This window comes from Schistocerca nitens, chromosome 6 (assembly GCF_023898315.1).
Source record: "Schistocerca nitens isolate TAMUIC-IGC-003100 chromosome 6, iqSchNite1.1, whole genome shotgun sequence".
In the NCBI taxonomy this organism is placed as follows: Eukaryota; Metazoa; Arthropoda; class Insecta; order Orthoptera; family Acrididae; genus Schistocerca; species Schistocerca nitens.
In genome coordinates, this window is record NC_064619.1 from 301718155 (window position 1) to 301746002 (window position 27848).

A 27848-nucleotide genomic window follows, 5' to 3' on the forward strand; every position below is an offset into this window, starting at 1 on the left:
AGTGTTGCAACAGCTGAATCGGATTTTTCTTCTCGATGCCGCAGAACTGTTTAAATATTGACTCACACCTACGTATTTCAAATGGAACGAAGAGTTCTATGAACAGACGGATCGTGTCGCTTTGGGGAGCCCCTTAAGCCCGGCTACAGCAAACTTCTTTATGGAAAAATTCGAGGAACAGGCATTGGAAACTGCGAACAATAAACCGACTACCTGGTTCCGTTACGTGGATGATACATTTGTTCTACGGCGGCATGGCAGGGAGGAACTGGATCGTCTTCACAAACATCTGAACGGGATCAATCCGAAGATTCAGTTCACCAAGGAGGAGGAGGAGGAGGCAGGTGGAAGATTGAATTTTCTTGATGTGCTAGTTTTCAAGGAAGAAGATGGTAGCATGAGCCATACGGTTTACAGGAAATCCTCGCACCCAGACCGTTATCTACACCGGGATTCGAACCACCATCCACAACAAAGCGAGGCATCATAAAAACGTTGAGGGATAGAGCAAGGAAAATCTGCGAACCAGAGCTGCTTGACGCTGAATTAACCCTTTCGTGGTTGATGGTTCATATATGTCCCACTAACTTTGAGCGCCAGTTCGAGTGTCGGGATATATGTTACCCAGCTTTGCACGGTGCTGCCATCTAAGGACGACTGTACTGAACCTAAAAAAAAAATCGGGACTGCACTGCAAAGGCAATAGAGAAGCGGTGACTACTTTTGTTGACTGGCGTGTATATATGGTCGCTGCAACGCCACTTATTGGTCTCATTCTTCAGTTTTCATCATTTCTCACTTTCCAGCGATGCCTGAAGTAAGTAATTCATCTTATTATTAACTTAATAATCATTTTTTAGTACAAATACAGTGTGGAATGTACTTCTCAGCGACTGTACTATCTTATAATCGAAATAAAATTAGTGGGACACATGTGTCCCAGCAGACATTATTTGTAAAGACTAGCAAGACAATTGATTAACGGGTATTCATCCAGGAAAAAGAGGGGATCAATGCCCACTTTCTTCCCAGCAAAGAGAGGAGTCTCTAGTGTGCCAGATGACGTACGGCTCGTGAACGTAGGCAAACATGTACCGAAAGACAGTGGCACTAGGAAGCGATGCAGATTCTGCAACACAAACTCTAAAGAGAAGAGAACAAAAGTTGTTTGCACTGCTTGTGGTGTAGCACTCTGTGCCACACCATGTTTTTCCAAGTTTCATGGCATGTAAAGTTTTGTAAGTATTGACCATGTATCATGAAAACTGAAATGCAATGAATATTTTTTACACTGGCTCTACACAAATAAAAAGATTGCATGCAAGTATAATTTGTAGTTATTTTATTCTCTGCAAAATCCTGTTTATGGCTAAAAAAATAAAATTACAAAATCAGTCAGTCAGCAGAAAAGGTATCTTGCGTTGTTTCATGGGACATGTGTGTCCCACTTCCTGTTGTGAAAAAATGGAGAACTTAAAAAATATTTTGGTGGTGCAAAGACTGAAAAGAAACTGTTATCACCTTAATATTTTAAAAATCTGTAAAAAAAGAATTTTATCCATGAAAGGGTTAAAACATCTCACCAATGAATTGCTCAAGAATGGTTATTCGTTCACTCAAATGAAAAGAACATTAAGACAACCGCGTAGAAATTATAGCAATGCTCAGACTCCGGTGAAACAAAGTTTTCCTGCCATTCATTAAGGGCGTGACTGATCGCATAGAAAAAACATCCTGAATAAGCGGTACATAGCGGTAATCTGGTGGGACCAAACTGCTGAGGTCATCGGTCCGTGGTAATCTGCCCACTTACACGGAAGATACATCATCACCTAAAATCGGCCTAGGATGCTCGCCAGCCGCTGGAAAAAGCTGGAATTTATAGGATTCCGTGTTGTTGTGGGGAGGTGTACGTGGGTGTCAAAAAACCACTCGGAGAGCACAAGGGCAACTGCAGATGAGGGGAGACTGACAGATCAGCTGTTGCGAAACATTCCTTACAGCCAGGAGACCACCATATTCACTATCCCCGCTGGAAATGTCCTCCGCAGATAGGGACGAAATGTCGCGTTTTAAGGTGAAATCCATTCGACCATGGCATAATAGCCCGGAACCTTTTATTAATTGTGAATTATTACTGTATCGTCCATACGGGAGAGCCTGTGACGCTTGAATTATTTTTGAACGTGAAATTTAAAACTTCGGGTCTGCTTTTGCTGTCCTCTACTGCCGCACGAAACTTGTCGATCAGTGACTGGAATAAAAGCTTTCGACCCGTTTAAATATTTTACGTTAGAAACAGAATTTTTCACTGGCTCTCTGCAAAAGATTTTGCTAAAACATGACGATGGAAGCTATATGCCTCGTGTATCGATGTTTTTATAGACGCACGAATTTCTACTTACTTTTGTCTATCGACATTTCCGTGCGCTGTTGAAACGAGAGCCTGCCAATCTCTGCTTCCTCGGCGTTTTCCAAATTTTGTTATTAAACCATGGCGGTTAATTTTGTGTTAGCAGAAGAGCCAACACCGTGTTACGAGTGGAGGCCGAAATGCACGCGTTTTAGCTCAAGCAGGCTAGCGTGAGGAGGGAAGAACTATACTGACGTGAGGTCTTGAACATGACAAGGAATGAGAATTCAGAAATCGGACGAAATTAGTTTGATACTTAACTTTAATCCATTAATGATGAACGTCGCTCTTGACGGTACATGAGTCACAATATTATCTGTTCAGAATACATTCTTGAAGATAGTACTTATAGTAACTGAATATGGCGCCTTGCTAGGTCGTAGCAAATGACTTAGTTGAAGGCTATGCTAAACTGTCGTCTCTGCAAATGAGAGCGTATGTAGACAGTGAACCATCGCTAGCAAAATCGGCTGTACAACTGGGGCGAGTGCTAGGGAGTCTCTAGACTAGACCTGCCGTGTGGCGGCGCTCGGACTGCAATCACTGATAGTGGTGACACGCGGGTCCGACGTATACTAACGGACCGCGGCCGATTTAAATGCTATCACCTAGCAAGTGTGGTGTCTGGCGGTGACACCACAGTTAATTTCCTCCTTAATCCACTTACTCGGTACATGTAGAGCCTTGCTCATAAATTCTCTGCGTCCGTCGTACTGGAACTAAATGACGTACTTTCACTGTCTAAATAGGATGCTAACAACTACTTATCTGTTCTTTACAGCGTAAATACCCTCATAGCCTTCTTGTTGGATTTATTAACTTCAGAAACTATCGTCGCTAAGATGACGTCATTATGTCTGTCAATGAACGACAGTGGACAATTCAAAGTTCGGACTGACGTCTAACTGACGTTACTTTCCTACAGGTTGTATAAGTAGCAGCCCGAGAACAAAGAAAAGTGAATTCGCGACAGTGCACGTGTGAAGTTGAGCGAGGCGGTCAGGCCCGGGCAGCCTCCAGAGGCTCCTTGGACACGGACGCTGACGCTGACGCTGCCTCCGACCCCTGCGCGACCGCGCGCTCCAGATCTGGAGCGGCGTGTTTCCACAGCGGCTACGCAAACCGCGCGGCCGCTGGTTAAATATTTTCCTTAATTTCCGGGGCCGCAGGTTGGGCGGCAGCGGCCGCGGCCGTGGCGGCTCCTCGGGGTTTCGTTTAAGCCGCGCCCTGCCTCAGCCGCCTGCGCCGGCGGCCGCTTTAAATACACACTCCCGCCGGATTTGCGGCCACAGACGGACGGGCTGCGCGCCACTGCCAGTTTGCTTCGAGGACTGCGATCCCAATTCTACTCCTCCTCCTCCTCCTCCTCCTCCTACTCCTACTCTTCCTCCCCTTCTCACAGCCTTCTGACGGCCCCCGCTATTACAGTGTTGCACTGAACTACCACTGGGCTCTGGACTGCAAGAGGTCAGCTAACGTACATGTCGCCGAGAAGATACTTTCCAAAAGACAAATAGTTTGCTGATGAACCATCACAGGGCAGATAATGTGAACTTGGTAGGACAGCACTTTTGTTGAAGTATACAGTGAGGTTCCAAAAGTCATGGCACTTCTTCTAATATCGTGCCTGACCTCCGATCGCCTAGCGTAGCACAGCAACTCGACGTGGCATGGACTCAACAAGTCGCTTTAAGTCCCCTACAGAAATACTGACTCACGCTGCCTCTGTAGCCGTCCACAGTTGCGAAAGGGTTGACAGTGAAGGATTTTGTGCACGAACTGATGTCTCGATCAAGTCGCATAAATATTCAATGGGATTCATGTCGGACGATCTGTGTGGCCGATCATTCGATCGAATTCTCCACAACGTTCTTCAAATCGACTGTGGACCAGTCACAGTTCCACCGTTATTTGGGAACTTGAAGTCAACAAATGGCTGCAAATGATCTGCAAGTAGCATGGCCAGTCAAAGGTCGGTTCAGTTGGACCAGAGGACATAGTCCATTCCATGTAAACACAGCCCACACCATTAGGGAGCTACCACCGGCCTGCACAGTGCCTTGTTGACAACTTGAGTCCATGGCTTCGTGGGGCCTGCGCTACATTCGAGCCATATCATTAGCTCTTACCAGTTGAAATAGCGACTCATCTGACAAGGCCACGGTTTTCCAGAGAAGGCGCTGTAGGCGATGTCGTTCTGTTAGCAAAGACAATCTCGTCGATCGCCTGCTACCACAGCCCATTAACACTAAATTGCACCGCACTGTCATAGCGGAGACGTTGGTCGTACGCGCCACAATTATTTTTGCGGTTATTTCACGTAGCGTTGCTTCTCTGTTACCACTCTACCCAAACTCCGCTGCTCTCGGTCGTCAAGTGATGGCCGTCGGCCACTGCGTTGTCCGTGGTGAGAGGTAATGCCTCAGATTTGGTATTCTAGGCACACTCTTGTCACTGTAGATCTCGGAATGTCGAGTTTCCTAACTTTCCGAAATGGAATGTCCCATGCGTCTAGCTCCAACTACCATTCCGCGTTCAAAGTCTGTTAATTCCCGTCGTGCGGCCATAATCACGTCGAAAACCTTTTCACATGAATGTACAAACGAAGTAAAAACGACAGTTTCAATGCACTGCCCTTTTACACCTTGAGTGGCGATACTAGCGCCATCTGTATATGTGCATCGCTATCCCACGACTTTCGTCTATTTAGAGTGCACCTCTGGTGCAGTGATGAGTAAACCTTCGTCTTAGCTACCCGACGAATGGTGGTCGCAATAGGTGAAACCATTTATTAGTTAAGAGCAGATGACGGTTTGGAGGTTTTTGTAATTTGTTCTTGCATGTGACGTGATACAGATGGATGCCGCACGTCTTCGGGTGGGACAGCGTTTGCAGTTTTATCGCGAGCGTCGGTACGTGCGGAGTTTTGCATCTCAGAGTCACGATTTGGAGCAGCGAGGCGCACCATCCAGTAAGAAGCGTGCACGTGACAACGTGACGACGTCACAGCGAACTAGCGAGGTCGACGGAACTGTCAGTTCACTAGTTCGTTTGTGTAATGTCTGACATCGAACTTAACAGACAAGCAATGTTTCCCGTTACTAAAGGCTCTAATATTGAAAGCTGGAATACAACATAACCATCTGTTAAAAGAGGAAGTCTTATGTATTACTCTGTAGCAAAAGTGAAAATGGAACACTACACACGCGTAGTGCCACAGGTACCAGAACACTGTCGACTGCGCAGCAGCACATTAAAGATTCTGTTACGATGCAACGGTAACACTTCTCGGTATGTGTCAACACTATATTAAGATTTAGATTAATGTCGCGTGGAGCTATAATTTTACACACCTGTGGGCTACCTAATTGAAACGTGACATTGAGCCGATGGAGACCATTCGGACCTATCAAATATGCAGATCGAGAACTGTTCGTGAGCACATCTAATTGAATTTGTCCAGTATGTGTTAATCCAACCATTCGTAACAGACTGTAAAACAACAAACGCACTTTCGATTAGAGGATACGAGTGCTCTGAGGAACAGTAGTGGTAGGCAGACTTCAAACACCGCTGTTTTCTTAATGCCTCCCCCCTCCTCCTCCTCCTCCTCCTCCTCCTCCTCCTCCTCCTCCTCCTCCAGCGATTGGATATCTGAATCTTTATGATGATGGTTAGATTGCTACAGAGCCTTTAATTACTGACTTTGGGGTTATCAGAATTTTAACCCTATCTCGTGGGTCAATGCGAGATGGCGACTCTTATACAAACTGATTTTACATTTCTAGCAGAGCAGAGAATCGCCACGGAAGCTTCAAGGACAGACGAAAGCAAAGTTTCAATCTATGAAATTACTAGTACTTGCTCCAGCTTCCCACGCTTACCAATATGTATCTGCGGTCAGTCGACTTGTCTGGCGGTGGTAATTTTATGACGATCCATTGCGTAAAGTTATAAAACAGAATACCATCATTTTCATCTGACTTAAATGGTTCAAGTAGCACACGCCAGGAAAGTTATTTGTTCGTTGGAGTGCAGCAGCACACGCCAGGAAAGTTCTCACGAGGCACGAACTTTATTTACACTCGAGTGAAATCTAGTCTGCAAGCTACTACATACCTGGGCCGCCCGCCTGAAGCGCCAATACGGCACGGTATGCCTAACCGCAACAGATTCGCCACGAGCTATAGTCACCTGCCAGCCCGCGAACTCCAGCACCATTCCGGTACGAGCTACATTTTCTGAGAGTTTTTTCCTGCTTTTTCCAATGTAACATCGCTAAGGAGCACCCTCTACCACGCAACATAGGTACGAAGCACCCTCTATAAAATAATATTAGTACGAAGCACCCTCTGAAGCGCAACACTTGTAGTGAAGTATATGAAGCATAGTTTATACAGTGGCAGGAGACTTCATCACAGTTCAGCCAATTTGACGAAAAATTTACAAATTATATACACAAGCCTTCCTCATACATTAGTCTATCCATTAGTAAAACCCATATCAACATCCCTACAGTAGTTCCTGTGATTAGCCTGAACATGAAGACAGAACTACGGCAAGGGACTTCAATCCATATATTTATAGACGGATACGTAGGTCGGTAGACAGATAGGGAGACGGTAGAAGATAGATGGAAGAAGACGATGAACAGATCGACAGGCACGCAGACATCCCCTAATAACTGGACGGATCTTTTTTATACATTACGTTCTGAAGCCTGAAAAACAAAACAAAAATACATTTTTATTGCCATGTATTAAAGTATCTTATGTACATATTAGTGATCTCGACTCGCTCTACCGGGCGGACGACCATTCCGGCAGTGTGTGTGTGTGTGTGTGTGTGTGTGTGTGTGTGTGTGTGTGTGTGTGTTAGACCTACTTCTTCTATAAGCTAACTCAACGATATAAAGCGTGCCAGGGGGACGTGAAAAACCAGTGCAATCGTTGTCGTAATCAGGAAACAGAGCAGTTTCTCTGACGTCCAAGAGGGCATGATCAACGGCTTTCGGGCCAAGGGTGGAAGCATTTCCGAAACAGCTAAGTTTGTAAACTGTTCGTGTGCCAACGTGGTTAAAGTATACTGTGCATGGGAAAACGGCGCTATCCAAAACCAGCGCCGAGTCAACTGTGACGCGCCAATGGTCATAGATGATGTGGGTGAACGACGGCTGTGGAGATGTGTACAGGTGAATCGATGTGCAACAGCTGTGCAACTGACCGCCCAGATGAACCAAGGGGCTACCAACAGTGTATCCTCATCGAGCGTTCAGCAAACATTGATGTGTATGGGCCTCCACACCAAGCGCCTGGTTCATGCAACCTGCTGACTGCTGTACATCGGTGACGAAGGCTGGAATTTGCACGGCAATACCCCGACTGGACTTCCAATGAGTGGCGAAAGGTGGTATTTCCAGATGAATCGTTTCTTACACTTAATCGGACAGACAGCTGTTGATGTGTACAGTGTGAAACGTCTGAAAGCAAATTAGGAGGGAGCGTTATCGACTGGGGAATGGTTTATGTCAACACAACTATGCATCTATCCTTGTGGACCATGGTCAACCCTACATGCGGTTTGTTTCTCCTCGGCACGATGATATCTACCAACAGGATAATGCAATGTGTTACACAGCTCGCAGTGTACGTGTATGGTTCGAAGTGCACCAGGATGTGTTTGCGGTACACCCCTGGCCACCAAACTCCCCGGATTTAAACCCAATCGAGAATCTGTGTAGCCATCTCAATCGGGCAGTGTGCACCATGGATCCACAACAGAGAAATCTAGCGTAGCTGGTCACGGCACTAGAGTTAGCATAGCTCCACATCCCTGTCGGCATCTTCCAGAACCTTATTGTGTGGTATCGCATATCAGTACCATCCCCTCAGTGTCCTACAGTTGGTAACGGAATGGCAAATTCCTGTCTGACACCGACAGCAGCTGCGCAGGATCTGGCGGACCCAATGGTGTGTGCCCACTGAGCTGCACGTCCAGTGGCTCTGTACTACGAGAGTCCTCTGCTGAACAATGTAAGATGGCAGGCAGCAGCCGCTCAGTCCATTTGCCCTAGGAGTCATTTTGCTAGGGGTGCCTATTCTGACACCGCCAATCATGGCACCAACTTCATCGTTCGTGCTTCAGTACAGAGTATCTCTTCCTATTGCATTATTTGTAATGTGTCTTCGTTCGCTTGGTAAAATACAAGATAAGTAAATCTTCTGAGTACTGTGTTGTCTCATTCGCTAATCATATCTGCTCCTGTCCAGCTTTCCTACGACGACAGTAGCCGCACCACTCTGCAGCCCACCTCTTCATATAATTGTGTACAAAGTCGTACAAAACACATTGATTCTCTTCATGCACGTCTCACGCTGGAAAACGTGGTGATTCAGCCTTTTGACAGGTAAAGTAAAAATGTCGTGTGACCAGGGCCCCCTATCGGGTAGACCGTTCGCTGGGTGCAAGTCTTTCGATTTGACACTACTTCGGCGACTTGAGCGCCGATTGGGATGAAATGATGATGAGTAGAACAACACAACACCCAGTCCTTGAGCGGAGAAAATCTACGACCCTACCGGGAATCGAACTCGTGCCCTTAGGAATGACATTTTGTCGTACTGACCATACTTTTTTCCCAAATAGTTCGTTGCGTTTGGTCTGGGCGGACGTCACAAGACATCCGTTCAAGTTGATCGTTGGTTCCTTGACTCAGTTTTTTTTATTACAGAGAGCACGCAGCCCTCTGACCGAACACGCTGAGCTACCGTGCCGGCAACCACTCCGCCACCAGGGGCGGACATTTGACAGGTACTCACATTCATGTGACTGGAGAGTGAATTACATATTTATCCATCAGAACTACCCTTTTAAAACTAAGCTCCACCGAACATTATAGAAAAGAAACTAATGACAGTAACTAAGAACTTGTAACAATAAAAACCGTGAGAAACAGAACAGAAAGAAGAACAAAAATGAAAAATAAAAATGTTTTGCGCTATTACATAAATATATCGAGGAGACAAGTACTATCGAGTTTCTTTTCTTTTTTTTTTCTTTTATGTGAAGTAACTGCAGTTGCTCGAATAGACCCTTTTCAGACTGTACTTAGAAGCGTTGTGTATCTAAAAGCAATTTGTCAGTGTACAGGAGAAGTCTTCCTTCTATACTCGACTTCGAAGACAACTCTGCATTGGAAACGAAAAAAGGCTAACGGTCTACTGTGCAACTTTTCCTCTTTCATTCTCACTCCTCCGCGGAATGTCGCATCATTGGTCTACATGTTCTTTTTCGACTGCCTGAGGGAAGATTGAAGGCATTTCACTCAAGATGTGAAATCTGTTTATTATGCTCTCTCTCTCTCTCTCTCTCTCTCTCTCTCTCTCTCTCTCTCTCTCACCGCGCCTTGCATTTCTGACCGGCCCTAACGGTGCGGTCGCGCCTCGTGGAAGGCGCAGAAAAACCGCTGCAGCCGCTAACTCTTGTGTGAAGCAAGCGGAAAGGCAGGGAGGCAGGCAAGCAAGCAAGCAATCTGAGCAGAGCAGGGCAGCGCGGCGTGCTGCGGTGAGGTTCGGCTGTGCGCGCCGCGCTCGCGGCCTACCTCGAGAGCTGTGCAAACGTTTTAAGGCGCCCGGCCGCCATGCCGTGCCAGTGAAAGGAGGATCAACAAGCGGCGGACGCCCGCGCCGCAGCGACCGAGGCCGCCTCGCGACGGCAGCCGGCGGCGCGGCTGTGCCCGGATCGCGTTACCGGCCGACAGACGCGGCCGCCCGTGTTGTCAAATACGCGCCAGAGGCCGCCCAGGTATGTCCAGGGAACACACGCGCGCACCAGCCTGACACGCTCCGCTCGGCTTCACTTTGCTTAGCGTCTGCCGGTAGCGTTGTTTGGCCGCCGCAGTTCTTGGACCTTATACGTCGCTGCCAGCGCACACCCAGTACCTCCTCAGCAGTCGTCTGCTGGCCTAGTCTTTTATCAATTGTCTAAGTGGTTTGATGCGTTCGGCCGAATTCCTCTCCTGTTCCAACCGCATCATTTCAGAGCAGCACTGGCACCCGTCGCCACCAGTTACACTTTGAAGATCCAAAGAAACTGGTACACCAGAATAATTTCGTGCAGGGCCGAGCACGCAGAAGTGCTACAACACGACGTGGCATGGACACGACCAATGTCTGAAGTAGTGCTGGAAGGAATTAACACCATGAATCCTGCAGGGCTGTCTATAAATCTGCAAGACTACCAGGGCTGGCTCCCCCCACGAACCATGGCCCTTGCCGTTGGTGAGGAGGCTTGCGTGCCTCAGCGATACCGCACGTGCAGCCACAACGGCTGGGGTATCTGTTGAGAGGCCAGACAAACGTGTGGTTCCCGAAGAGGGGCAGCAGCCTTTTCAGTAGTTGCAGGCACAACAGTCTGGATGATTGACTGATCAGGCCTTGTAACATTAACCAAAACGACATTGCTGTGCTGGTACTACGAACAGCCGTAAATTTTTCCCGAGGGCATGCAGCTTCGATTCCGGAGGGAAAATAGTCCCCCATTCGGATCTCCGGGCGGGGACTACTCAGGAGAACTTCGTGATCAGGAGAAACAAAACTGACATTCGTCAGGTCCCTTAATTGGGCAGGTAGGTTACAAAATTTAAAAAGGGAAATGGATAGGTTAAAGGTAGAGATAGTGGCGATTTGTAAAGTTCGGTGGCAGGAGGAACAAGATTTCTGGTCAGGTGAATACAGCGTTATAAATACAAAAACAGGGGTAATGCTGGAGTAGGTTTAATAATGAATAAAAAATAGGAGCCTGGATAAGCTACTACGAACAGCATAGTGAACGCATTATTGTAACAAAGATCGACACGAAGCCCACGCCCACCACAGTAGTACAAGTTTATATGCCAACTAGCACCGCGGACGACGAAGAGATTGAGGTAATGTATGATGAGATAGAAGAAATTATTCAGATAGTGAAGGAAGACCAAAATTTTATAGTCTGGGGGACTGGAATTCCATAGTAGGAAAAGGAAGAGAAGGAAAAGTAGTAGGTAAATATGGAAAGCGGATAAGGAATGAAAGAGGATGCCGTCTGGTAGAATTTTGCATAGAGCATAACTTAATCATAGCTAACACTTGGTTTAAAAATCATGAAAGAAGGATGTATACGTGGAAGAGGCCTGGAGACACTGGACGATTTAGATAGATTATATAATGGTAAGACTGAGATTTAGGAACCAGGTTTTAAATTGTAAGACATTTCCATTGGCAGATGAGAATTCTGAGCACAATCTATTGGTTATAAACTGTAGATTAAAACTGAAGAAACTGCACAAAGGAGGGAATTTAAGGAGATCGGACCTGGATAACTGAAAGAACCGGAGCTTGTAGAGAGTTTCAGAGAGCGCATTTGGGAACGATTGACAGAACATGGGAAAGAAATACAGTAGAAGAAGAGTGGGTAGATTTGAGAGATGAAATATTGAAGGCAGCAGGAGATCAAGTAGGTTAAGAGACGAGGGCTAGTAGAAATCCTTTGGTAACAGAATAGATATTAAATTTTACTGATGATAGGAGAAAAAATAAAAATCCAGTAAATGAAGCAGGTAGAAAGGAATACAAACGACTCAAAAATGATATCGACAAGAAATGCAAAATGGCTAAGCAGGGATGGCTAAAGGACAAATGTAACGATTTAGAGGTATGTATCACTAGGGGTAAGATAGATACTGCCTACAGGAAAATTTAAGAGACCTTTGGAGAAAAGAGAAGAACCTGTATATGGAAAATCAGTTCTAAGCAAAGAAGGGAAAGCAGAAAGGTGGAAGGAGTATATAGAGGGTCTATACAAGGGCGATGTACTTAAGGGCAATAGAGGACGTAGATGAAGATGAAATGGGAGACATGATACTGCGTGAAGAATTTGACAGAGCACTGAAAGATCTAAGTCAAAACAAGGCCCCAGGAGGGGACAACATTCCTTTAGAACTACTGATAGCCTTAGGAGAGCCAGCCCTAATAAAACTCTACCTTCTGGTGAGCAAGATGTATGAGACAGGCGAAACACTCTCAGACTTCAATAAGACTATAATAATACCAATCCTAAACAAAGAAGGCGTTGACAGGTGTGAAAATTACCGAACTATCAGTTTAAGAAGTCACGGCTGCAAAATACTGACACGAATTCTTTACAGACGAATGGAAAAACTAGTAGAAGGAGACCTTGGAGAAGCTCAGTTTGGATTCCGTAGAAATGTTGGAACACGTGAGGCAATACTGACCCTATGACTTGTCATAGAAGATTAAAGAAAGGCAAACCTATGTTTCTAGCATTTGTAGACTTAGAGAAAGCTTTTGACAATGTTGACTGGAATACTCTTTTTCAAATTCTGAAGGTGGCAGGGGTCAAATACAGGAAGCGAAGGGCTATTTACAATTTGTACAGAAACCAGATGGCAGTTATAAGAGTCGAGGAGCATGAAAGGGAAGCAGTGGTTGGGAAGGGAGTGAGACAGGGTTGTAGCCTATCCCCGATGTTATTCAATCTATACATTGAGCAAGCAGTAAAGGAAACAAAAGAAAAATTTGGAGTAGGAATTAAAATTGATTGAGAAGAAATAAAAACTTTGAAGTTCGCCGATGAAATTTTAATTCTATCAGAGACAGCAAAGGACCTGTAAGGGCAGTTGAACGAAATGGACAGTGTCTTGAAATAAGGCTTTAAGATGAACATCAACAAAAGCAAAACGAGGATAATGGAATGTAGGTGAATTAAGTCAGGTGATACCGGGGGCATTAGATAAGGGAATGAGACACTTAAAGTAGTAGATGAGTTTTGCTATTTGGGGAGCAAAGTAACTGATGATGGTCGAAGTTGGGAGGATATAAAATGCAGACTGCCAATAGCAAGGAAAGCGTTTCTGAAAAAGAGAAATCTGTTAACATCGAGTATAGATTTAAGTGTCAGGAAGTCTTTTCTCAATGTATTTGTATGGAGTGTAGCCATATATGGATGTGAAACGTGGACGATAAATAGTTTAGACAAGAAGAGAATAGAAGCTTTCGAAATGTGATACTACAGAAGAATGTTGAAGCTTAGATGGGTAGATCATGTAACTAATGAGGAGGTACTGAACAGAATTGGGGAGAAGAATAATTTGTGGAACAATTTGTCTAGAAGAAGCGATCGGTTGGTTCGACATGTTCTGAGGCATCAAGGGATCACAAATTTAGCATTGGAGGGCAGCGTGGAGGGTAAAAACGTAGAGGGAGACCAAGAGATGATTACACTACGCAGATTCAGAAGGATGTCGGATGCAGAAGTTACTTGGAAATGAAGAAGCTTGAACAGGATAGAGTAGCATGGAGAGCTGCATCAAACCAGTCTCTCGACTGAAGACCACCACCACCACCACAACAACAACAACAACAACGAGGGGTGGAGATCTCTTCTGAAGAACACGTTGGAAGGCATCCCAGATATGCTCCATAATGTTCATATCTAGGGAGTTGGTGGCCAGTGGAAGTGTTTAAACTCAGACGTGTGTTCCTGGAGGCACTCTGTAGCAATTCTGGAAGTGTGGGGTGTCGCGTTGTCCTGCTGGAACTGCCCCAGTTCCTCTGAATGCACAGTGGACATGAATGGATGCAGGTGATCAGACACGATGCTTACGTACGTGGCATCTGTCATAGTGGTATCTAGACTTATCACGGGTCCCATATCACTCCAAACGCACTCACCCCACACTATTATAGAGCCTCCACCAGCTTGAACAATCCCCTGGTAACATGCAGGGTGAATGGATTCATGAGGATGTCTCCACATCAGTACACGTCCATCTACAACTTGGAACGAGACTCATCCGACCAGGCAACATGTTTCCAGTCATCAACAGTCCAATGTCGGTGTCGATGGGCTCAGGCGAGGGGTAAAGCTTTATGTCGTGCAATCACCAAGGGTACACGAGTGGGCCTTTGGCTCCGAAAGCCCATATCGATTATGTTTCGTTGAATGGTTCGCTCGCTGACACTTGTTGATCACCCAGCACTGAAGTAAGCAGCAATTTGAGGAAGGGTTGCACTTCTGTCACGTTGAACGCTTCTCTTCCGTCGTCGTTGGTCTTGTTCTTGCAGGATCTTTCTCCGGCCGCAGCGAGGTCGGACATTTGATGTTTTACCAGATTCCTGATATTCAAGGTACGCCGTACGGGGAAAATCCCCATTCCATCGCTACCTCGGAGACTGTTTCCCATCGCTCGTGCGCCGACTATAACACCACGTTCAAACTCACTTAAGTCTTAATAACCTGCCGATCTAACAACTGCGCCAGACACTTGTTTTCTTATATACGCATTGCCGACCGCAGCGCTGTATTCTGCCTGGTTACATATTTCTCTGTATTTGAATACGCGTGCCTACACCAGTTTATTTGGCGCGTAAAAACGGATGAAGACCTGCTTGCTAGGATCGAAGCAGCCTGTATCCTGGTACAAGAGACATCAGGGATCTTCGAGAGAGTGCGGCAGAACTTCATGCGCCGTTGCTATACCTGCATTCAGACTGGCGGTTGTCACTTTGAACAATTGCTATTAGCTACGTGGTTGTTTGCGCTATATGCTGTGTATGTCTCTAACATAATATACATTTACGACCATTGGTTCCCATCTCAATATAATTCGTTGTGGACCCACTATCGCCTGTTTCAACTTGACCCAAAAGGTTTGAAACACCCTTTATTCCGATTTCTGGCTTCCCCTACAGTTCTGCTCTCTACAGTTCCCTCCTTTACCACAGTAGTTATTCCCTAACATCTTGCCGCATACCGTACCATCCTGTCCGTTCTTTTTCCCAATCTTTTCCACATGTTCATCTCCTCGCTGAATCTGCACAGAACCATTTCAGTTCTTATCAGTCGTCGTACTTTTCACCATCATCCTATAGCACATATCTAAAACGCCTCAATTTTTATGGTAGGTTTTCGTAAATCTCATTTCTGATACTCCTTATTACTTTCGTCTCTCGGTTTACTCTTCAATCTATTTAACCTATCACGTGGTTCTTCCTCAGTTGCACTGATGACAGCAATGTAATCTGCACATCTTATCACTGATAGCCTTTCACCTTGAATTTTAATCCCACTCTCGCACCTTTCTTTTACTTCAGCCATTGATTCTTGATACAGAAATTGAACAGTAGACGCAAAAGTCTGAATCCCTGTCTTACACCACTTGTAATTCGAATGCTTCATTCTTGGTATTCCATCATTTTTGTTCCCTCGTGGTTTTTGTATACACTGCACACTACCCGTCTCTCTCGATAGGCCTAGCTTACTCTATTCCCGAAAATTTCTATAACTTGCACTATTTTACATTGTCGAACCCTTTTTTTAAGTCGACAAATCCTATGAAGGTGTGCTTATTATGCTTGTCACAATCAATTACAACCTGTGCATTGTAAACTTCGGCAGTGTGGCACGAATTTTGGAAGACTTGCAATCAAACTAGGCGGATGGGAGGTACAACATTCCTTCGGAATTTCGAAAATTCTTGGAGGAAGCGTCAAACAAACAATTTTTCAAGTTAGTATGCATAATCTGTGAGACTTTCTAAAGAAAATGGTCCACACAACTCAAAAGTAGAAAGGGCAGTTAAATGTGAGGTCTGTCGTACAATCAGGTTGACAGGTTCGTGCATCCAATCTGCAGATCAGAATCTAGCTAGATGACGGAACTGGATGAAAAGATAGGTTTTGAGACATCAGGGAATAACTTGTACAGTACTACAGGGAGGCATAAAGCGTAAAATTTTACATGAAAACTGAGACAGAGTATGTACAATAAATAATTGAGGACTTTGGAACAGGTGCCATTCTGAGATGAAGAGATTCGCGCAGAAGAAAAACATCGTGGCTGGCCGCATCAAACTAGCCAGAGGATTGATGACAAATTTACTATTTTCAATCTGGCAAGGGCAGACTTTGGCTCTGAGCACTATGGGACTCAACTGCTGTGGTCATCAGTCCCCTAGAACTTAGAACTACTTAAACCTAACTAACCTAAGGACATCACACACATCCATGCCCGAGGCAGGATTCGAACCTGCGACCGTAGCAGTCGCACGGTTCCGGACTGCGCGCCTAGAACCGCGAGACAGACTTTCAAAGCAATAAATTATACAATCCGTATTCTCATTCTGACTGGTTCTGCAACCAGTAATCATGACATCTGAGGTCACCTATGATGGATCACGACTCTTCCTGTCAGATAGACGGACCACAGACGTTTTGGGTGGAGTTCCCGTGCTAGATGCAGTCACTGACACGTCGACAGGGATATCACCCTTTGTAATTCTTTCCAAACGTGCTAATCCGGGCAGAGATCAGAGCGTTGGAGTGTTCATTCAAGGTGAGTTCCATTTTATAACACCAATACGTTACTATTTTACTTTATACACAGAAACACTGTAGGCTGAAGATTAAATGGTTTGCAAACTGCACCTGTAAAATGTACACGTAACTGTTAACCATCACCTGACGGGTTTCGGCAGTTGCAGTTCGAGGTGAAAAACCAGAGGATCACAAGATGGAAGGAATATTTGGGTCTCCGTCTCTTCGACAACGAGGTGAGCTGTAGCACGGATTCGGGAAAGACGGGGAAGGGAATAGCCGTGTCCTTTTGAATACAGCCATCTCAGCACTCAGCTTAATCAATTTAGGGATATCACAGAAAACCTAAATTTGGATGACCGCACGGGATTTGAACTGCCGTCCTCCCCGATACGAGTCCAGTGTCTCACCATTGCGCCACCTCCCTCGCACGGTGAGCGAAGACCAAGGTTTCACACTGCTGCACTGGCAACAAGCATATACTTGGTGTACGTGCTGGAAACAACTCTCAGTGAATGGTACGCTTATTCTCTCTCTCTCTCTCTCTCTCTCTCTCTCTCTCTCTCTCTCTCTCTCTCTCCAAACTGTTATGGAGGGAATTACAGACTCAAATGGTTCAAATGGCTCTAAGCACTATGGGACTTAACAGCTGAAATCATCAGTCCCCTAGACTTTGAACTACTTAAACCTAATTAACCTAAGGACGTCACACACATTCATGCACGAGGCAGGATTCGAACCTGCGGCCGTAGCAGTAGTGCGGTTCCCGACTGAAGCGCCTAGAACCGCTCGGCCACAGCGGCCGGCAATCACAGACTCAACCAACCACCCCAGCTCTCACTGTACTTCTTTTACGAATGCTTTACCTACTTATGCACCAATTAGAGACTCGTGGCACAGAGGAGTGACAAGAAAAAAGCAAGTTCTATTTGAAAGACGTATTACAAAGTTGCTAAATCTAATGATTAAAATCATTAAGGTATATCTTTCAAGAATAGATTCGCCAAAGCCTTCGTTGGTAAAATCTAGGGATTCGCCTGAAGTCTGCTGTGATTCGATGAAAGAAGTTAAACTAATAAAAAGATTTAACCACTACTTAAAAACGTGCTTCCATGCTCTGGGAATTAAAATACTAAACGTCAACCAATCATTGCATAGTATAATTATTGTAAGTGTATATTATACACACAAAATTCATGGCGCCGTTACGATGTTGCATACAAATTAATTTGCTCAATTAATTATGACCATCCCCAAAACACTTTAACTTGCTACTGGTCTATTCAATACTGCAATTTCTGGATAACAGAGTATTACGCTCGCATGCTTAAGGAATGCTTATGAAGTAACACCAGTGAAGTGACACCAGTGATAGTCGCCGAATAATATCTGTCTTTTTCCACTGATGTCCTGTAGGTATGGCACGACATGAATGACATATTGAACTTTGACAGTCTTAGAGTTCAAATTATTCAACATGGAGGAAGAGATGTAAACAAGCAGAAACCGCAGGCCTTGTAATGCCCATTTATTCATTCCTAAATGCCTCAGCTCTCCCATTACACGTGCTTAAATTGTTTAAGTAGCCACGTACGACTTGGCACCTCACCAAAAGGAGATACTTCAAGAACTAAGCCACAATAATAACTGTACATATAATGTGTTTCAATTTGACAGGTGTACTGATAGCGACAGACCACAGGAAACATAAGTACTTATTAGTTTTCTACATGATCACCGTGCTTGTCCAAACATTCGTTCCATCCGGTTCACCAGTACATAGGACCTCTCTGCAGAACAAAACTTCTAGCCCATGTAGCACGTCATGACGCCGTGTTGAACATACATACCTCCTGTCAGTCACCTTCCACTTGAATTCTTCAGTGGTGGAAGAAAAAGAAGATAACCAGTGGTGTAAGAGAATGATTGGGTGGCATCGGTTCGTCTTCGCGATGGTCCTAGCACCTCTCATCTGAAGCATCGCAACGTACTGGCCTTCATGGAGCTCCCTAGCTGGCACTCACTCATTTTCATCTCCTCGGGTCTTTGAGAAATAAGTTGGGCAGCATGCAATTCATAAGCGATACGTAAGTATATTCAATATATCAACGATAAAATAGGTGTGGTCTGGTCATAGATGTTTTGTAAGTAGGAACCAGTGTTTGATGTACAAAAGTAACAAATGTTTGTACTGTTATGCTGACTACATTGAATGGAACGTTGCCTGGTATCGGTGCCATATCTATATGTTATAAGCGGAATAAGGTTCGTCCGTGGGAGCTAATCTTTCTTTCTGAATAATTCTGCAAGTACAGTATATGATTCATGTAATAAGGGAAACTGCTTCTCTACGTATCGGAAGAATCTCGTAGCACTCTATCGCGAACCAACGTGATTTGTAGAAACTCACCTGATCACATCTTGTATTCGGACTGTGACGTCATCTTTAGGGCCGTCCTCAGGTGACGCTGCGTGGGTAAGGACGAGCGCCAAGAGCTTCATCAACGCTCCTGTAAAGCAAAAAGAAACACATCAAACGTAACACAAGTGTGTCAGATTCTATAACATATGCGGAAGCAAACGACTATGTCGGGAGGACTGATTTAAGAGCGGATACGACTGCCTAATCAAGATAATAGTTTCATTCCCAATGTGTATTTCGATTCCTTGACTGTGTAATATCCATTTGATTGTAATTAGTAGCGAATCTACGCAATTTACATTTTCGACATACATGTATAACTTTCAACATAATAGGGTAGTTCAACAAATAATGTCCCAAATTTCGTTTCAACGCCCGCTGTTACAAAGGACAGCACTCGGTGCTTCAAATGCGATGTTTCTTCAGTAAATATGTAATTTGAACAATTCCGACAGACGGCATGCGGCGGAGCGAGGTCGGTCGTCTTCGTTCTCTCTCTGAATTATCGAAAGTCCACCTACCTCGATATTCCTTCCTTCCGACTTCCCTTCACTCTGTAGTAGCAGATACGTGCTAGGCAGTGTAAAGCAGCGTTGATGAAACCACTACCTAATACCTACCAAACAGAGGCCGCGTTAACTCGAGTTGAAAGTCAGTTCCTCAAAGTTCATATTTAAAAAATCGGGCGTTCGGAGGATGCAGTCTACTTGCAGAAAGCATTTAAAATTTAGATTTAATCTGCTTTTTATTCGTACGGAAACACATGAAATGGCTATCAAGTCCTTATTTAATATGGTAAACATTATCCTTCAAAATTCACTGTCTGTACAACACATTTCCACCCGAAAAGCAGTCAGAATTTTTGCAAGTACTACGACCCGACTAATTTTCACGATTTAATAGTCACAGATACACCACTATTCGCCAGTTAAACATTCGGTCGTTTCAGTGGACTTCTTAGTAAGAAGTGCTCGCCAAAGTATTCCGTACACAGCACGAACTATGCCACACGGAATTGTTACTACGACCAGAAAGTTCAAACACTCATAAATCTCCAACTATTTAATTCAGAAACACTAAACTTTCATTAAAGGGTTCGTAGCTCCAGTCACTTCGATCACGACACGTTCTAACCGAAAGGAACTCACTAGTTCTTCATATTACAGACTATTTTTACGGAGCTATCTAATATGGTGTTATCCGTAGGCCGGTTAGCAAGCGACTATCTCGAGCTCCTCTACGCTCTACCAACTCCACTATATTCGCGCAGGAACAGCTTAATTCTGATTAGCTGTTGATCTAAACGACCAATAAGAATGTTCCTTCCAGATCATTCTCGCGGCAAAACTTGCCTTATCCAATCACAAATCTGATAGTAATTAATGTCATTAAAATTTGAATTTCTGGTATATTGTTTAATCAAAATAAGCGAAGTTAAAAATATTCTCCAAATTGATAAATAAACTTATTTCGCCTCTAACTTTCATTCTAGCTGCTTTTATACAAAAGCAAGCTCTCACCGACATACGTCATCTGAATCGTGGTTGCACCATAACTTTCGTTTGTACGAGGTCTTACATAAAATGACATATTAAGTTTTAACGTATGTTCCACATCCACTCTCTCATTCTCATGTTCTCACATAGCAAAATTATAAGCAAATAATAATTATGAGCGATTTTTGTATTACGTAATATAAAGTAACTACAGTTTTGAAAAGAAATTTCTAATTAATTGATTTTATGCACTGATGACTTTGTAATGGCTTCAAATGATAATGAAAGTCAATATGTTATTGTTCCTAACTGCGTTTTAAAACATAAGCGTCAGTTTTAGGACTTTTAGGTAATTTTCGTTATCTCCGGAACTATAATAAATAAAAATCTGAAATTTTGACAGCGCCATTCCATTAATAACAAAGAGCTGTGTTCCAAATTTGAACAAAATCGAATAATAACTAATATGGATTATTTAGATTCGTAGAGGGTATGAATTTTCATACCGACTAAATGTTATTCTATGCAGTTCTCACGGCATGCAGCGTCAGCTGCGCTGTGAGCAAAGCGGAAAAAATAAACGTAGCCATCTTGCAGGCATCATACCAAACGGCCGCGTGCCTTACTGCAACGAATGTCATCTCGTAATTACTTGCTACGTTACAGGCAGAGCCCTAACGTACCACGTAAATCGCGGCCAAGCAAAACACACGTTACAAACAACATGCTGCAGTTGTATTCTTCGTTGTGGAAAAAGAAAGCGTGGTGAACGTCCGTAAACGTTATGTGCAGTGTTTGGTAATGATGTAATTGATAGAAGTGCTGTAAGGCGATTGGTAATGGGAGTTACAGTGTCAAGAAGTGCAAAAAACTAAGCTCCGTTGTCGACCTCTTCCGAGACGCCCAGTCGCATCCACTGCTAACGACGTGGTGATTCGCGAGGATGTCATTATTAGTTCAGACCAGCGCCTCACATCCCGATAATTGGCTCTACGGCTGTCGATGATTATCGTGCAGTGAATGTGATTCTTGGATATTTACAAGTGTGCTCAACATTAGTTCCAAGAATGTACACAACAGATCGCAAGACTGAAAGAAAAACCATTTCAACTGAACTTTTCGAGCAGTTTGAGACCGATAAAGACGCCTTTCTGAAACGAATCGTTACAGGTGATGAAACCTAGGTGCATCACTTTGATTCAGAAAAAAAAGGGCAGTCACTGGCGTGACACCAACCACAATTACCAAAAGACAATAAATTTTTTGCAGTTCCATCCGTTGACAAAGTCTTGATGACAGTCTTCTGTGATGGTAAATGCGTCATTCTCGCAAATGAACTGTTTCCGACATGTTCGGTTGGTTGATTTTTCACGAGGGGGCCAAACAGCAAGGTCATTAGTCCCATTGAATTAGGAAAGGATTGGCAAGGAAGTCGGCTGTGCCCTTTCAAAGGAACTGTCCCGGCATTTGCCTGAAGCGATTTAGGCAAATCACGGAAAACCTACATCAGGATGGGCGGATGCGGGTTTGAACCGTCGTCCTCCCGAATGCGAGTCCAGTGTGCTAACCACTGCGCTACTTCGCTCGCCAACATGTTCGGTCTAACAAGAATCCACAAGAAATCTTGCTCCGACACGACAGTGCACGCCGTCTCAGAACCCGAGAACCCATCGCCAAATTATACTGGACATCACTGCTTCATCCACGCTACAAACGGAACTTGGCGGCCTCGTTCTCCCATATGTTCATGGCACTTAAGGATTCTCTAGCGGGGCACTCTTTGAAAATAAAGAATGCCTAATTCATGCAGTGAAAACATGCCTACAATAACACGATAGGAACTTTCACCAACAGGAAATACATGCTCTTACACAACGCTGGTGTAAGGCCACAGAAAGCGATGCAAACTATGTAGAAAAATAATACACGTAAAGGGAATGTTGATATTGTCGCCAAATTCTATTAACTATAGATATGTTTCGAGAAAAAATTGGGGTGCATTATTTATTGAACAATACTCGTGCATTAAAGCAAAATATCCAGTCGCTTGAGTACTACTCCTTGGTATTCACGCCTAATTATCTATCATAACTGTAGCAAAAGGTGGACCCAACTCCCTTCAAATTTGAGCTTTGTGTCGTAACACCCACCCCAACTCGTTAGACACATCCTTTGAATTAATGAATTCGTGGGCGAGGCATGAGAGATGGAGAAGAAACCTACCAAAGTAGCGAAAGAAGACGGAGATCTTGATTGGGAAGATATCGGTGATACAAATTCGGCGGAAGAGTTACCTTCTTGCAATTCGCACAGTTTCTGCAAAGACTTGCCAAGCGACATGAATACACCACATGCACTGCATACCCGAAATTTAACTATTGGTGTCTTTCGTAGTAAAGGGGCAATATAAATGAGTTATTTTATCATGCAGTATATTCCCAACTATTACACATACACAAACAATGGTAAGTTGAAAAAGGCGCTCGAATCCCTCTGACTTCTTTTGTGGCGTAATATCTCAGGACTCTCTGAGATCAAATAATTAATTTACAATAGCTCAATAGAACAGGTCAGAACACAGATCAGCCGAAGCAATATGGGAAAAATCACACCTATAGAAGTTCGCCAGCAGGTCGTACAAGTTTAGGGGACCAGCACACTCGCTCTCTATTAACAATTCTTTAGTGCCGAATAAATCACATTTCATAGCCAGACCAGTAGCCAAAATTTGTGAGCGTGAAAGATGACTATTCCGATTTAATCTGCATTAACTCTACCTTGCACAAAAAAAGCTGTGAGTTTATTTATGTGCTGTGAGATTCAAAGCAACATTTGGGGAGATTGTTAAAAAATACGATAGCCATATGAGATTTATAGCAGCATGCTGGAATTCAGTAGATACGGTACCAAAAAGTATTAGCATGACAATTATTGGAACAGTAACAATGAAGTTTTTGAGTAGGAGGGCTAGGGACATTCAGAGGTTGTTGAGGCTCTATAGTTCGCGCGATCCACTCATAGCTCAATGGCAGAACGGCAGAATGATTCCTCCGACTATTCGCTTCCTACTGAGGTGCTGTGATTACGTAGGAAATTTAATGTGTTTAAATTTTGTACTGGGATACGTTTCCGCTGGAGGCCACGGTTTTCGAGTTATTAAACAAAAAAAGCACGAAAGAGGCTTCAAACACACCTCTACCCCCACATTCATCCCTCACCAGTCAGGTTTCTAGTATGTTATTCGTGGCACTCCATCGTACCACTGTACAACAATTTCCGACAACACGAACTACTCTCGATATTCAACCATTTTTGCTCTCTACTGACTGCACTGTTACGCCACCAACGTAGTCGGATACTTCTTGAACATTATTACTTTAAATGTGCCCTTGAGGTTAATGAAAGGAAATTTGGAAATTTGTGTTATGTTCTTATGGGACCAAACTGCTGAGGTCATCGGGTCCCTAGGCTTACACATTACTTTAACTTACGCTAAGAACAAGACACACACCCGAAAACGAGTTTGTAAACTTTAAGCTAAAGCTAATTACTTCGAGAATTCGAGCTAAACTTCACCCTTACATGGGCAGTAGTTCGTAGCCTGAAGGTTTGACGAATGCAACGGTGTAATTGTTTACTTTATGCTGTTAAAATTCACAAAACTGTTACGTACATTTTACACAAACATCAGTTTTACAATTTTTAAGTGCTCGACTATGCCGGCGGTGTAATAAGATCTGTCAATGACGACTACAAATGTCGAATGTGGAAAATAATTCGTGCAATCGCAAATTTTTGTGCAGTGCTAGGAGGAACTGCCTGAGCAACATATTAGAAATCCCGACCGATGGAAGCTTAGTGTGGGAGTGGCGGGGGGGTTTGAAGGTCACTTTTGTATGTTTCCCTTGAATAACTAGAAAATTACGGCCTCTACCGAAAACATATCCCAGTACAAAATTTAAGTATGTTAAATTTCATACAAAATGGCGCTGTTCATTTATTTTTATGATTAACAGTCAGCGCTTAGCGAGCGAGAGAATATGAAAATCTTCGCGTGAGATTTCTGAAGGCCAGATACAACATTGCTGGTTACATAAAACGACATCGGTACAGGCGGCTGAATCACCATGTAGTGTCCACAAAAAAGAGAAAGATCTGGTAACAGCCGATTAACAGTTATTTAGTTTCATAAACGAAGGAGACACTACAAAGAGTAGACGCGTTTTGCTATTTGGGCAATAAGATAACGGATTATGAGGATATAAAACACACATTGGAGTGACGGTACCGGCTGATATGATGCATCAACGAATATTACTGGAGGAAAGCGTCTGCATGGAGGGTAGCATCAAATCAGCCTCCGCACTGAAAACCACAACAGCAAACAGGCTAGTATTTAACATTTAAATTTGGAACAACTGTAACTTCATTTCTGCACAATTTACGAAATGACATCCAAACTGACGATTCCTTTTCTTTATACTCTTAAGTGTGAGGTTTCCCGGCGAAGTTCTGCACAGAAAAAGGCCCTCGCCAACCCAGCAGCTCCGTTGTCTTTCCGCCCACTTTGTCTCGTAACGTTTTGCCTTCAGAGTCCGCTGACGGCACAGCACGCGGCCGTGACCGACAGAGTAGGACGGTTGGGCGACCGGGCCCTATCTGGCGACAACATCGGCAGCCGCGCATCCCCTCTGCGGCGCAGTATGCGCACTTGGACGCCGCAGATTATCGCAACGACATCCCCGGCACAAACGATCAGCCCACTATTCTATTGGTAATGGTAGCGGGCCATTAGGGGGGCGGCAGGAAGCGCCGGCAAGAAGTCTGCAGGGGTGGGGGACATTAGCAGATAATGTTTCAGATACACAACACGCGATACGGCCGGGGTGGCCCTCCCTCCGCTGCCGCCCGGCTTATTTGCGTCCATCTGTGCTGGATAAAGAGGGACGCCCTCTGGCCGCCAGCTGTTTGCCGAGGCCGCCAGTGCCCTCGCTGCCAGCTTACTACCTGTGACTCAATGTGCGGGCGTCAACACAGCGACGAGTGCGACAACAGATGACGTGCGCGTAGTCTCACTAAGACTTACCTTTTTTCTAATGTCGAATTAGAACAACTGGCGCGTCTAAAGCCATATACTTACGAAAACGTCACGCATTAAGACCGAAAGTATATACGAACCGCTGCCTCTTTCCTATAGTTGGACAGAGCGAGCTGGCGCAGTGGTTAGTACACTGGACTCTCATTCGGGAGGACGACGGTTCAAACCCGCGTCCGACCATCCTGATTTAGGTTTTCCGTGATCTCCCTAAATCGCTTCAGGCAAATGCCGGAATGATTCCTTCGAAAGGGCAAGGCCAGTTTCCTTCCCCATCCTTTCCTAATCAGATGGGACCAATGACCTCGCTGTTTCGTCCCCTTCCCAGAAGGAAGGAAGGAAGGAAGCAAGCAAGCAACCAACCAACCAACCTACATTTGGGTTGATTCAGCACGCTTCACGCTAACATCTAACAATGTGAGGCCGCGGGACGGGTCTAACCGACTTGGCTCACACTGTGTGTCTAGAAGCAACTACACTCATCAGCCAGAACATTATGATCTACATCTACATATATACTATGCTATGTGTGTGCCGGAGGGCACAATTCGCGCCAAAGTCATATCATTCCCCCCCCCCCCCCCCCCCTTTGTTCCACTCGCGGATCGCGCGAGGGAAAAACGACTGCCTGAGTGCCTCAGTACGAGCTCTTATTTCCTTTATATTTGAATGATGATCATTACGCGATTTGAAAGTTGGTGGTAATAATATATGCTCTACATCCTCGGCGAAGGTTGGATTTCGGAATTTAGTGAGCAGCCCCTTCTGTTTAGCGCGTCGTCTATCTGCAAGTGTGTCCCACTTCAAATTTTCTATGAGATTTGTAACGCTCTCGCGATGGCTAAATGTACCAGTCACGAATCTTGCCGCTCGTCTTTGGACCTTCTCAATCTCTTGAATCAGACCCAACTGCTAAGGGTTCCATACAGACGAACAGTACCCTAAGACAGGACGAACTAACGTATTGTAAGCTATTTCCTTTGTTGAAGGACTGCATCGCTTCAGGATTCTACCAATAAACCGCAATCTAGAGTTCGCCTTACCCGTTACTTGTGTAATCTTGTAGGGAAGCAGCCTACCGTTACTTGTGTAATCTTGTAGGGAAGCAGCCTACTCACGCCATAGTAAATTCACAGCAGTCTTTCCATTGTGTGCCAGCCAGTCCGCTGTAACTAGCTCTGACGTCATCAACATTGCGCAATACTTTAAAAATTAAGCAAATAACCTAAAACAATTCTAGCATGTCACGAGTAATACTAAATTAATGTGTGTTGAATATCAGTTTGATAACTTTAACCATTTTCGAAATTTGGACGTTTTTCTGTAAAAATCATTGGCGCAACAGAAAAGAGCTAGAGAATTAAAAATTGATAATTAGATTCCTCTTTCATAATTCTTTAATAGAAACAGTCTTCTGGATCGCACAAATTAAGATTTTAGTTGAAATTCAATATTTTCTGGTTTTCGTCTCAAAACTTAAGGAAGCAAGATAGATTAAGTAGGCTAATAAATAAGGCTAGGATGTTTATATTTAAGTAGGTTGGAGATCCGCTATAACTATGAAGATGTGAGAAGTTTCATTTGAATACCTATAAAACTATAGCGATAGCGTATCTCCAAAGGGCCAGTTCAGAGCTCGTCTACTGCGTGCAGTGTAATTAAATTAATTCTCTCGCCCAAAATATTTAACTTAGCCACGTCAAAATTTTATTATCAATACTTACCTGTGTGCTGAATGCACATTTAAATTAAGAGCTTCATCGGCCATCAGCAAGAGAAGCTATGATTTATTAGGTAACTTAAAGTGGTGCATTACTAGCCCAGCGGCTAGTCGGGAGAGCCGATTTGATCAGGCGTTCCCTTAGCCGTCCGCACCGCGGCTTTATATATAAGAACGCTGCGAGAGGAATAAAGGCCCCAGTTCTCTCCAGACGCTGAATAGCACGCCATCTGTGTCGGGAATCGCGTCGCGTCGGTATCATTGCTACAAACAGCCTCGCATGCCGTATTAAGTTACTCGCGATACGCGTAACTATGAAATCATTTTCGA

The 27848-nt window shown here is 44.3% G+C and overlaps 1 protein-coding gene across 5 annotated transcripts in view; it reads right to left on the minus strand.

Moving 5' to 3' along the window:
* The window catches only part of LOC126262573 (S phase cyclin A-associated protein in the endoplasmic reticulum), a 620393-nt gene that overhangs the window by 303064 nt on the left and 289481 nt on the right, over positions 1 to 27848 (minus strand). For all 5 annotated transcript variants that reach the window (XM_049959285.1, XM_049959286.1, XM_049959289.1 and 2 more), the window contains one exon: positions 19196 to 19295. In XM_049959285.1, coding sequence (XP_049815242.1) covers positions 19196 to 19295 — 100 coding nt within the window. The remainder of the gene's footprint in view (positions 1 to 19195; positions 19296 to 27848) is intronic.